The sequence below is a fragment of the Mercenaria mercenaria genome, chromosome 13 (genome assembly GCF_021730395.1).
Source record: "Mercenaria mercenaria strain notata chromosome 13, MADL_Memer_1, whole genome shotgun sequence".
In the NCBI taxonomy this organism is placed as follows: Eukaryota; Metazoa; Mollusca; class Bivalvia; order Venerida; family Veneridae; genus Mercenaria; species Mercenaria mercenaria.
Window position 1 is genome coordinate 61,447,498 of NC_069373.1, and position 13,587 is coordinate 61,461,084.

Sequence of the window (13,587 nt, forward strand, 5' to 3'; positions counted from 1 at the left end):
TGGTTTAAATTTAAGGTGAGAAGTCAGTGACAAACACAATCACTCATTAGTTGGGAGGGATCGTGACAAAAATATACTACTGTATCCCCAGGGACTGGGGTTGACCATATCACATGTTACAAAAAAAATTATACAGGTGCCACCCGTTTGTATTATTTCATTTAAATCATTAAAAATTCAATTTATTCTCTGCTTTTAACTGCATAATAAATGTCCTATAAGCCTCTGCTTTTTTTAAAAATATATTTTTTTAAAAAAACCCCCTTCCTTGTTGACATAATAAATATTTTTTTATCATTTTGAATAATAAAATTTTTATAGAGTAAGTGTCTGAAATTTGTGCCCCCTGGCGCTTTTTTAAAAATTTTTAACTCAGACCTTCTTACACTTTTCCTTTTACGCTTATCATCTTTTATGTTGAGCTGTTTTCACTTTTACAAAGTCATTGTAAAAAAAAGTCCCGCTGACTCAAAATAAATATTACAGTATTATGGTCATTTTAACTGAAAGATGAAATCCAAGAAATCATGATATTCATCCCTTCAAATACACAGTTTTTGTTCAGACATTATTTTATCATTTGATAGTGAAAATGCAACCTATAGGTTCTGCATGAATGTTTTTAGATATCATTGAGTCTAACTCTTATAATGGTTGAACTATGTAAAATTGGGGAGACAATCAAAATCCCCTTGATCAAAATCCCCTACCCTGAAAAATGACAGTGTGTTACAAAATCCCCTTCATACTTTTGCAGGGGGTATCATAATCCCCTCGGTGATTTTTACTTATTTCATCAAGTTCAAATACAACTATATACAACTTAAAAGTCTATTGCATAAAGCACGTAAATACAATGCCTTTAGCAAACATAATATAATTTGGAGCACTGATATCTATATATCTATAATGTTAATCACAGAGGGGATTATGATACCCCCTGCAAATGTGTGAAGGGGATTTTGTAACACCCAGTCATTTTTCAGTGAAGGGGATTTTGATCAAGGGGATTTTGATATACACTCGTAAAATTGAAAGTACTTTCTTAACGGTGAGCTATATTATATGTATACATGTGCTTAGTACTTTCATGTATTTTTCTCATGCAAGTGTTCATTTAAATATTAATTATCACTTAGATATTTGATGTTTTTGTCACAAAAAAGCAGAATTTTCTTTGAATTTGGAGTCATTTTTGCAGTATTTCCCACTTTTTCCCAGTATTTCCCACTTTTTGCTATTTTAGGTCCTGGAGTATTTTCCAGTACGGGAATTCCCGGTAAATACTGGTGGGAATTCCCACCCCTGGGAAATTCCGGCCGAACCTGTTCTAAACTGGCTCATCTTCTTTATGCAGCAGAATGAAAACTTGTAAACGACATAGGTTCAGTAACTCTTCTGGTTATTTTGATGAAAGTATGCCCTTTTTTATACTTGGCCATTTTTAGCTCGTCTGATTTTTTGAAAAAAAATGATGAGTTATTGTGATCACTTGAGCGGTTGTCGGCGTCGCATCTGCATCGGCGTTGCCTGGTTAAGTTTTATGTTTAGGTCAGCTTTTCTCCTAAACTATCAAAGCTATTGTTTTGAAACTTGGAATACTTGTTCACCATCATAAGCTGACCCTGTATAGCAAGAAACATAACTCCATCTTGCTTTTTGCAAGATTTATGGCCCCTTTTGTACTTAGAAAATATCAGAGTTCTTAGTAAAGTTTTATGTTTAGGTCAACTTTTCTCCTAAACTATCAAAGCTATTGCTTTGAAACTTGGAATACTTGTTCACCACCATAAGCAGACCCTGTACATCAAGAAACATAACTCCATCTTGCTTTTTGCAAGAATTATTGCCCTTTTTGGACTTAGAAAATCAGTTTTCTTGGTTAAGTTTTATGTTTAGGTCAGCTTTTATCCTAAACTATCAAAGCTATTCCTTTAAAACTTGCAACACTTGTTCACCATCATAAGCTGACCCTGTACAGCAAGAAACATAACTCCATCCTGCTTTTTGCAAGATTTATGGCCCCTTTTGGACTAAGAAAATATCAGATTTCTTGGTTAAGTTTTATGTTTAGGTCAACTTTTTCTCTTAAACTATCAAAGCTATTGCTTTAAAACTTGTAAGTCTTGTTCACCATCATAAGCTGACCCTGTACAGCAAGCAACATAACTCCATCCTGCTTTTTGCAATAATTATTGCCCCTTTTGGACTTAGAAAATCATTTTCTTGGTTGAGTATTATGTTTAAGTCAACTTTTCTCATAAACTATCAAAGCTATTGCTTTAAAACTTGCAACAGTTTTTCACCATCATAAGTGGACGCTGTACATCAAGAAACATAACTCTATCCTGCTTTTTGCAAGAGTGATGGCCCTTTTTAGACTTAGAAAATCATGGGTAGGACAATATTTCTTTTATACAGAAAAAATCAGATGAGCGTCAGCACCCGCACGGCGGTGCTCTTGTTTTACAACAAAATTCTGTTCACTTGTCAGCACGTTAGTATCTCAGTAACTACACATTGCAACTGAATAAAACATTACACATTTCTTCATAATAATGATACCAATTAAATGACATTAGTTCTGGAGCATAACCTGATAACCATTTAAGATATCAGTATCATACTTGGCATATAGGTAGGTAGCAATGAAATGATGTGCGGAGAGTATGAACCAAGTTGGTAATTCAAAGGCTAAGGTCACAAATTCAGCTCAAATGTCAAATCTGTCCATCATATTTTTGTGTCCTGAGCATAGCTTAATAACCAATGTATAGACTTTAAATTTGGCGTGTAGGTAGGTGGCAATGAGAAAATACGCACTTCAAAATGTATGAAGCTAGGTTTTTGGTCAGTGATTAAGTTCACAGCCAGGTCAGATCACTTTTATATTTTTTATGCCTCCGGGCATATAGCAGTTGAACTGTCTGTTTGTAAGTCTGTCTGTCCGTACGAACCAGATTGCAAACAGCCTACATTAATTACCCGATTTAGTTCATACTCACACTCGACAATCCTTGTGGCAAGACCTACAAACTTACTTTTATGTAAATGACCTTGACCATCATATGACCTTCATCTTAAACTGAAAACCTTAATAAACGGCCTTTTTGGTCCTACAGCCCACGTAAATGACCCAATTTAGTTCATACTCGCACTCAACAAAACTTGTGGCAAGACCTAAAAACTGACCTATAACTAAATGACTTTGACCTTCATAAGAACTTCACCTGCTTCAAACTAACTTTAATAAACAAGATTTTTGGTCCTACAGGCCGCATAAATGACCCAATTTAGTTCATACTCACATCCAGCAAAATTAAGTTCATACTAACAAACCTTGTGGCATGACCTACAAACTGACCTATATATATATATATATATATATATATATAAAAAATGTAAAAGTTTGTACCGGATCAAGTATATTATAAAGAAAAAATAAACAACATTACATGAGTAACACTATATTTGCCTACCGGTTTCGTTTATACTCATCAGGCCATATTGTTTTATTTGCCCTGATGAGTATAAACGAAACCGGTAGGCAAATATAATGTTACTCATGTAATGTTGTTTATTTTTTCTTTATATATATATATATATATATATATATATATATAGGTGACCTTGACCTTCATATGATTTTCACCTTGAAAGTTGAAAACTCAAAAAACAAGATCTTTGGTCATACACCTGATGTCATGATTTTGCGTTTTGGAAAAAAGCAGCTCCTTGTTTGAATTTGAAGAGCATAACCATTGAAAGTATTGACTCCACACTTGGCCTATAGGTAGATGGAAATGAGACGATGTGCAAAGGGAATGAACAAGGTGTGTAGGTCAAATGTCAAGGTTACAAAATGAGCTCATAAGTTAGATATGCCTGTCATATTTCTTGTCCGGAGCATAACTTAGGTAAGTAGAGATGACACATAATGCAGAGCACATTAACCAGGTTGGTAGGTCAAAAGTCAAGGTCACAGCACATTCAAATCTCTCTGTTGTTCTTCTTGTCTGAATGGTAACTTAATAGCCATTCAGGTATTGACTTCAAACTTAGCAGGGTATACTGGCATGAGACGATGTGCAAAGTGCATGAACCTAGTCAGTATGTCAAGCTCACTAACTTAGCTAAGATGTCAACTATGTCCTTCATTTGTCATGTCTGGAGCATTACTTAAGTTAAACCCCATTTAAGATACTGACTTGGCATATAGGTAGATTGCAATGGGACAGTGTGGGAGTGTATGCTCTCTATCACGGGTGTTAAACGTGCAATCCAATTCCCGCTGGGAATACGCTTAAAATGGGTTGCGCAACGTCAAGTGCTGGTGTTGCGCATAAAAAAGACGAAATTTAAGCATGTGAAGTTCTGATTTTGCTTAGTATGAGACAAGAATAAATTTTCTCGAAAAAAGCAAAATGCTATTCGACACATATGATAATACATCATATATAGAATATCTGGTTGGTATTTTATGATTCGGCTCTATTATCACAAAAACTCTGGCGACATGAAGCGTGAAAAAAGTATGAAATCAACAAAAATGAAGTTTCTGACCTCATATGCCTAATCGGAGGACATCTGATGCTTTATATGATAACTCAACTGTTATAAACTAACAAATATCAAAATTATTTGCTTCAAATCCTGCTTACGGGGAAATAATTGACAAAAAAATAATCGGGAATGGGGTTGCGCACCGGGAATGGTGTTGCTCATATACATCATAATGTATATAATGTATACGCGCAACTCCATTCCCAGGGCGCAACCCCATTCCCGATTATTTTTTGCCAGTCTTTCCCCCAAAAGCAAAATTTCATTCAAGTGTATGTAATATTCATGACTGTTTTACACGTGTTTGATTATTACAAGTGTCACATTTCCAGAAAGAAGGCACAAGAGTTAGAAAATTTGCATTTTTCATGATTCCATGCTTTTTTGACAGTTCGAGCCCGCAGAGTTTTCATGATAATAGAGCTGATTTTTAAATTAATAAGTTGGTATTTCACACATATGATCTTTATTCATTTTTGTGTCGAATAACATTTTGCTTTTTTTCGAAAGCACTCGTAAATGTGTCATTATTTACAAAAACAAAAAACCCACCTACCTCGATTTTGTATATATTGATGCGCAACACCAGCACCGGAAGTCGCGCAACCCATTTTTAGCGTATTCCCACTGGGAACTGGATTGCGCGTTTACCACCCGTGTCTATGATGCTTTGACAGAAGCAATGTCAATATTAATATTCAGCACCAGTGTTATTGTTCTTTTCTCTTTCTTGTAGATAAATGGAGTCCAGCTTTACAAATAAGAACTGTATTATTATCTATACAAGCATTACTTAGTGCTCCAAATCCAGATGATCCACTTAATAATGAAGTAGCAGAGCAATGGAAAACCAACGAAGTACTAGCAATACAAACAGGTAGGTCATTTATTTTTGCTACCATTCACTTTATTCTGATTTTTTAGCTGAGCTGTGAATAAAGCTTGAAACTAACTTTAAATCTTTCTTGAGGAGGTGTAGTTGTGACTGCATATTGTTTGAATCTACAACTGATGGATTGAACTGCAGAGAATCTCTGTCACTTTGCCTTGACTAAAGACATTTGACTGCAGTGTGGCAGGTGACTATGCTCTAGATAGAAAGAATAAGCTTCTGGTTGATGTTTTGTCTGTCACATCGGCCCATCTGTCACATCTTCCTTGTCCTAAGCACAACTCGTAAAGTTCTTAAGAGATTTAAATGAAACTTGGAATATAGATAGATACCAGTGAGAAGTGCAGAGCTCAAGAAGAATATTTTTCAAATGATCTCACTTTTTGTACATAATAGTTTTTAAGCTCGACTATACGAAGTATGGATAGCTATCCTATTCCACCCGGCGTCGGCGTCTTTCCGCATCGCCACCTTGGTTTAAGTTTTGATGCACTTTCTCTTTATCTTTGTTATTACTTGATGGATTTGCTTCAAACTTAAAATAGTTATCCCTCATCATCACCCACATCATATGGCACAAATAGGGCTTGAGCTAGGTGGCGACTTGAGCGAAATAGTCGCTTTGTAGCTCCCCACTTCGCTCAAATCTAGCATCAAAGCAAAATTCAAGTTGCCCGATTTTTTATCCACACTCCTCCAGTTATCCACTATCGGCCTGTTGACACTTGACTCGAATACACAATGGCATAATTTAAGCTCTGCCTACTTCAGATACCGAGAAGTGCGAAGGCGATTATGGTCTTTGACACTTGTTTTGAAAACTGATTGTTGATAAACAAAGCAGTAGGGATTAATATTACATTAGCTTATACATTCTCTTTTGACCTTTAAAAAGTATCTTATCTTGAGTAATTTCTTTACTTCGACTTAACCAAGGTAAGTCTCGTTTAATTTTTAGCTCGACTATTCAAAGAATAGTCTAGCTATTCTACTCACCCTGGTGTCGGCGTCACACCTTGGTTAAAGTTTTGCATGCAAGTACATATGGCTATCATTTAAAGGCATATAGCTTTGAAACTTATTTTTTCTTTTTCTAGGTCGATTACCAACCTCACTGGGTCAAGTCCCATAACTCTGACATGTATTTTGAGCAAATTATGCCCCCTTTTGGACTTGGAAAATCCTGGTTAAAGTTTTCCATGCAAGTTACTATCTCCAAAACTAATGCAGATATTGAATTGAAACTTCACATGTGTCTTCGGGGTTATAAAACTAGTTGATAGCATCAAGTCCGATAACTCTGACCTGCATTTTGGCCAAATTATGCCCCCTTTTGGACTTAGAAAATCTTGGTTAAAGTTTTGCATGCAAGTACATACAGCTATTATATAAAGGCATATAGATTTGAAACTTATTTTTTCTTTTTCCAGATCAATTACCAACCTCACTGGGTCAAGTCTCATAACTCTGACATGTATTTTGGGCAAATTATGCCCCCTTTGGACTTAGAAAATTCTGGTTAAAGTTTTACATGCAAGTTACTATCTCTAAAACTAATGCAGATATTGAATTGAAACTTCACATGTCTCTTCGGGTTATAAAACTAGTTGATAGCATCAGGTCCCATAACTCTGACCTGCATTTTGGCCAAATTATGCCCCCTTTTGGACTTAGAAAACCCTGGTTAAAGTTTTGCATGCAAGTATATACAGCTATTACTTAAAGGCATATAGAGTTGAAACTTATTTTTTCTTTTTCTAGATCAATTACGAACCTCACTGGGTCAAGTCCCATAACTCTGACATGTATTTTGGGCAAATTATGCCCCCTTTTGGACTTAGAAAATCCTGGTTGAAGTTTTACATGCAAGTTACTATCTCCAAAACTAACGCAGATATTGAATTGAAACTTCACATGTGTCTTCGGGGTTATAAAACTAGTTGATAGCATCAAGTCCCATAACTCTGACATGTATTTTGGCCAAATTATGCCACCTTTTGGACTTAGAAAATCCTGGTTAATGTTTTGCATGCAAGTACATACAGCTATTACTTAAAGGCATATAGATTTGAAACTTATTATGTCTCCCCCAGGAGACATATTGTTTTTGCCCTGTCCGTCCGTCCGTCCGTCTGTACGTCACACTTCATTTCCGATCAATAACTGGAGAACCATTTGACCTGGAACCTTCAAACTTCATAGGGTTGTAGGGCTGCTGGAGTAGACGACCCCTATTGTTTTTGGGGTCACTCCGTCAAAGGTCAAGGTCACAGGGGCCTGAACATTGAAAACCATTTCCGATCAATAACTAGAGAACCACTAGACCCAGAATGTTGAAACTTCATATGATGATTGGTCATGAAGAGTAGATGACCCCTATTGATTTTGGGGTCACTCCGTCAAAGGTCAAGGTCACAGGGGCCTGAACATTGAAAACCATTTCCGATCAATAACTAGAGAACCACTTGACCCAGAATGTTGAAACTTCATAGGATGATTGGTCATGAAGAGTAGATGACCCCTATCGATTTTGGGGTCACTTCGTCAAAGGTCAAGGTCACAGGGGCCTGAACATGGAAAACCATTTCCGATCAATAACTAGAGAACCACTTGACCCAGAATGTTGAAACTTCATAGGATGATTGTACATGCAAAGTAGATGACCCCTATCGATTTTGGGGCCACTCCATTAAAGGTCAAGGTCACAGGGGCCCGAACATTGAAAACCATTTCCGGTCAGTAACTTGAGAAACACTTGACCCAGAATAATGAAACTTCATAGGATGATTGGTCATGCAGAGTAGATGACCCCTAACGATTTCAGGGTCACTCTGTTAAAGGTCAAGGCCACAGGGGCCTGAACATGGAAAGCCATTTCCAATCAATAACTTGAGAACCTCTCGACCCAGAATGTTGAAACTTCATAGGATGATTGTTCATGCAGAGTAAATGACCCCTATTGTTTTTGGGGTCACTCCGTTAAAGGTCAAGGTCACAGGGGCCTGAACATTGATAACCAGTTCCGATTAATAACTTGAGAACCACTTGACCCAGAATGTTGAAACTTCATAGGATGATTGAACATGCAGAGTAGATGACCCCTATTGATTTTGGGGTCAGTCTATTAAAGGTCACAGTGGCCTGTACATGTAAAATCATTTTTTGGAAATAACTTGAGAACCACTTGACCTACAATGTTGAAACTTAATAGGATGATTGGACATGCAGAGTAGATGACCCCTATTTATTTTGAGGTCACTTGATCAAAGGTCAAGGTCACAAGAGCCTGAACAGTGACTTGAGAACCACTAGGCCAAGAGTGTTGAAATTCAGCGGGATGACTGGACATGCCAAGTAGATGATCCCTATTGCAGCCAACCATCAGTGTCTCTTTGACTTTCGCTCCTGACCCCTATTGACTTCTTGCCTATAGGACTTTGCATTGGGGGAGACATGCGCTTTTTTACAAAAGCATTTTCTAGTTTTTTATTAGCTCACCTGTCACGAAGTGACAAGGTGAGCTTTTGTGATCGCGCGGTGTCCGTCGTCCGTCCGTGCGTCCGTCCGTCCGTCCGTAAACTTTTGCTTGTGACCACTCTAGAGGTCACATTTTTCATTGGATCTTTATGAAAGGTGGTCAGAATGTTCATCTTGATGATATCTAGGTCAGGTTCGAAACTGGGTCATTTGCCTTCAAAAACTAGGTCAGTAGGTCTAAAAATAGAAAAACCTTGTGACCTCTCCAGAGGCCATATATTTCACAAGATCTTCATGAAAATTGGTCAGAATGTTCACCTTGATGATATCTAGGTCAAGTTCAAAACTGGGTCACGTGCCTTCAAAAACTAGGCCAGTAGGTCTAAAAATAGAAAAACCTTGCGACCTCTCTAGAGGCCATATATTTCACAAGATCTTCATGAAAATTGGTCAGAACGTTCATCTTGATGATATCTAGGTAAAGTTCAAAACTGGGTCAGGTGCCGTCAAAAACTAGGTCAGTAGGTCAAATAATAGAAAAACCTTGTGACCTCTCTAGAGGCCATATTTTTCATGGGATCTGTATGAAAGTTGGTCTGAATGTTCATCTTGATGATATCTAGGTCAAGTTCGAAACTGGGTCACGTGCGGTCAAAAACTAGGTCAGTAGTCTAAAAAATAGAAAAACCTTGTGACCTCTCTAGAGGCCATATATTTCATGAGATCTTCATGAAAATTGGTCAGAATGTTCACCTTGATGATATCTAGGTCAAGTTCGAAAGTGGGTCACGTGCCTTCAAAAACTAGGTCAGTAGGTCAAATAATAGAAAAACCTTGTGACCTCTCTAGAGGCCATATTTTTCATGGGATCTGTATGAAAATTGGTCTAAATGTTCATCTTGATGATATCTAGGTCAAGTTCGAAAGTGGATCTCGTGCCTTCAAAAACTAGGTCAGTAGGTCAAATAATAGAAAAACCTTGTGACCTCTCTAAAGGTCATATTTTTCATGGGATCTGTAGGCATAGGAAAAAGAGATCAATATAATTGCATCTTTACTAAACCTACAAGGTGTTCTGTATACAAAAGTGCTTCTATTGTGACACTTCGATATATGCAAAACTGTATTATCTGCACTATAAAATACTTACTGGTATTTCATTTTATTATTGGCTTGTTAAAAGTTAATTTTTACCATAAGTTAGTTGACAAAATCATAGGAACCACTGGTTCAGGGGTAAATCAAACACATATTAATAAATCCTAAACGATTTTGTTGTGCAAAAATGTATAATATTGTGTCTTAAACCGTTTTCTTTTTCTACTCTATTGTCACAATTTGTGTAATTGCAAGGGAAGTAAACTAATAGATATCTCTGCTTTAAAGTACTAGCCCAAGGCAAGAGTTGACATTCTTTGCAGATCACAACTTTGAATTAAATCTTAAAATTTCTGTTATTGATATTAGCAAAATTATCATACATTGCGCATTTGTGAAATCATTTTTGTTAATTTCAAGGACTTGGAAATCAATTTCTATACTTTATTTAACGTATTTCTATCAATGAAAATGTTAGGGTCTTTCTCTAGGATCTGTATGAAAATTGGTCTGAATGTTCATCTTGATGATATCTAGGTCAAGTTCGAAACAGGGTCATGTGCAGACAAAAACTAGGTCAGCAGGTCTAAAAATAGAAAAACCTTGTGACCTCTCTAGAGGCCATACTTGTGAATGGATCTCCATTAAAATTGGTCAGAATGTTCACCTTGATGATATCTAGGTCATATTTGAAACTGGGTCACGTGCCTTAAAAAACTAGGTCAGTAGGTTAAATAATAAAAAAACCTTGTGACCTCTCAAGAGGCCATACTTTCCATGGGATCTGTATGAAAATTGGTCTGAATGTTCATCTTGATGATATCTAGGTCAAGTTTGAAACTGGGTCAACTGCGGTCAAAAACTAGGTCAGTAGGTGTAAAATTATTAAAATCTTTTGACCTCTCTAGAGGCCATATTTTTCAATGGATCTTCATTAAAATTGATCTGAATGTTCACCTTGATGATATCTAGGTCAGTTTCGAAACTGGGTCACGTGGGGTCAAAAACTAGGCCAGTAGGTATAAAAATACAAAAATATTGTGACCTCTCTAGAGGCCATATTTTTCATGAGATCTTCATGAAAATTAGTGAGAATGTTCACCTTGATGATATCTAGGTCAAGTTCGAAACAGGGTCACGTACCTTCGAAAACTAGGTCAATAGGTCAAATAATAGAAAAACCTTGTGACCTCTGTAGAGACCATATTTTTTATTGGATCTTCATGAAAATTGGTCAGAATTTTTATCTTGATAATATCTAGGTCAAGTTCAAAACTGGGTCACATGAGCTCAAAAACCAGGTCACTGTGTCAAATAATGACGTCATACTCAAAACTGGGTCATGTGGGAAGAGGTGAATGATTCAGGACCATCATGGTCCTCTTGTTTGGTTAAAGTTTTACGTGCAAGTTACTATCTGCAGAACAAATGCAGATATTAAATTGAAACTTCACATGTGCCTTTGGGGTTATAAAAGTAGTTGATTGCATCAAGTCCCATAACTCTGACATGATTTTGGTCAAATTATGTCCCCTTTTGAACTTAAAACTTCTGGTTAAAGTTTTGCATGCAAGTTGCTATCTCCAGAACTAATGCAGATACTGGATTGAAACTCTATAGATATTTTAACATTTAGGGTAATATTTTCCTGCTTCTGGGACAATAATTTGAATAGTCGAGCATTGGCTGTCTTACGGACAGCTCTTGTTTAAATTTTACTCGTATTTTTCAAAAACCAGACTTTAGAAACATAATATTATCACTGACACTTTCTGTGACTAATATAACCTAACTGAAATTCAGGCAGATTTTTGACACCTGCCATCAGAAACTGGGTTAAATCTGACAACTTTTTCTTTTAATGTGTGCCAACACTAGCAGATCAAAGGAAGATGTGTATTCTGTGTGATGTCATAGTGATGTCACTGCTGTTGACATGTATTTAAATCAGGACCAGCCTAATACACATTTATTATTTAAAAGTGACTGTGAAATGCTTTTATGGGTTTTCGTGTTTTGACTTTGAGTGCATTAGCACTGGGAGCTTGATTTATTTTTTGCTAATATGGAATTAAGTTTTTTAATTGTATTCATATTTAAAGGGTTTTCTCGGTTTGGTCAATCATAGGCAAGAGTGAAAACAACTTCAATTTGCAGTTTAATCACATTAGATTCACAAGGATAAAAAATTAGATTTACAAGGATAAGAAAACAGAATCACTGATATTTTCAGTGAATTTGTTATTTACTTTTAAAGTTTAAATTAATAGACTTAAACAAAGACAGGAAATAATAAAAATATTAATAAGTATATTTAGTTCCTTTTTCGACTTGCATGACTGTCATGGCGCTAAAATCTTTCCACATTTCCCTAAAATCTCTCCACTTCTCCCTAATATCTCTCCACGTTTCCCTAAAATCTCTCCACTTCTCCCTAATTTTAGCTGTGGGAGAAGTGACTTCTCCCTAAAATCTTAGCCTAGCTAAAGCCCCGACAAGGGTCATAACTCTGGCACCAATATTTCATGAATTATCCCCCCTTTTTACATAGAATTTTAGGTTAAAGTTTTGGTGCACTTTCATTACTGAATGGATTAGATCCAACTTTAAAATAGTTGTACCACATCATCACCCACATCATATAAGGGGCATAACTCTTGCATCAATATTTCATGAATTATGTCCCCTTTTTACTTAGAATTTCAGGTTAATTGTGGTGCACTTTCACTGTATCTTTGGCATTACTTAATGAATTTAATTAAAACTTAAATTAGTTGTTCCAGATCATCATCCTCATCATATCACACAAGGTCAATAACTCTGGTGAAAATATTTTATGAGTTATATCCCCTTTTTACATAGAATTTCAGTTTAATTTTTATGCTTTTTATATCTCTGTTGTTATTAAATGGATTTAATCAAACTTAAAATGGTTGTTCCACATCATCACTCACATCATATAACACAAGTTTGATAATGCTGGCACCAGTCTGTTCTGTGTTATGCCCTCGTTTTAATCCCCCGCCACAAGTGGTGGGGAATTATAGGAATGGTCTCCTTCCTCCTTCCGTTTTCCGTCCTTCCATCTGTCTGTATCATTTTGTGTCCGCTCTGTATCTCCTAAACCCCTTGAAGGATTTTCTTGAAACTTGGGTCAAATGATCACGTTATTAAGACGATGTGCAGAACTCATGAATGAGCCATGTTGACTCAAGGTCAAGGTCACAACTCGGGGTCAAATGTTTGAGCCTTCCATTTTGTGTCCAGGGTTCGCACAGGCCTTGAAAAGTCCTTGAATTCGATGGTAGTCCTTGAAAATGACAAAAACCCTGAAAAACCTGGAAAAGTATTTGAATTTTGATAAAAACTCCTTGAATTTGACCTTTCACTCCTTGAAAATATTCTTTCCGTAACTTTGCTTTGCAAAAGGAATTTAAGGCTTAAAATAAATCGGAGAAAATGAAAATAAATTCGTGAAATTGCAGGATCGGGTCACTCGTATGCTATTATAGTGGTCTACGGCCACACTTTATCGATATTTACAGAGTGCTATTTCT

At 36.4% G+C, this 13,587-nt stretch overlaps 1 protein-coding gene across 1 annotated transcript in view; it reads left to right on the plus strand.

Moving 5' to 3' along the window:
- LOC123530189 (ubiquitin-conjugating enzyme E2 N) overlaps nucleotides 1–13,587 on the plus strand; it is a 48,958-nt gene that overhangs the window by 31,704 nt on the left and 3,667 nt on the right. The window contains exon 4 of the mRNA XM_053522004.1: nucleotides 5,272–5,440. Within this exon, the coding sequence (XP_053377979.1) occupies nucleotides 5,272–5,440 (169 nt within the window). The remainder of the gene's footprint in view (nucleotides 1–5,271; nucleotides 5,441–13,587) is intronic.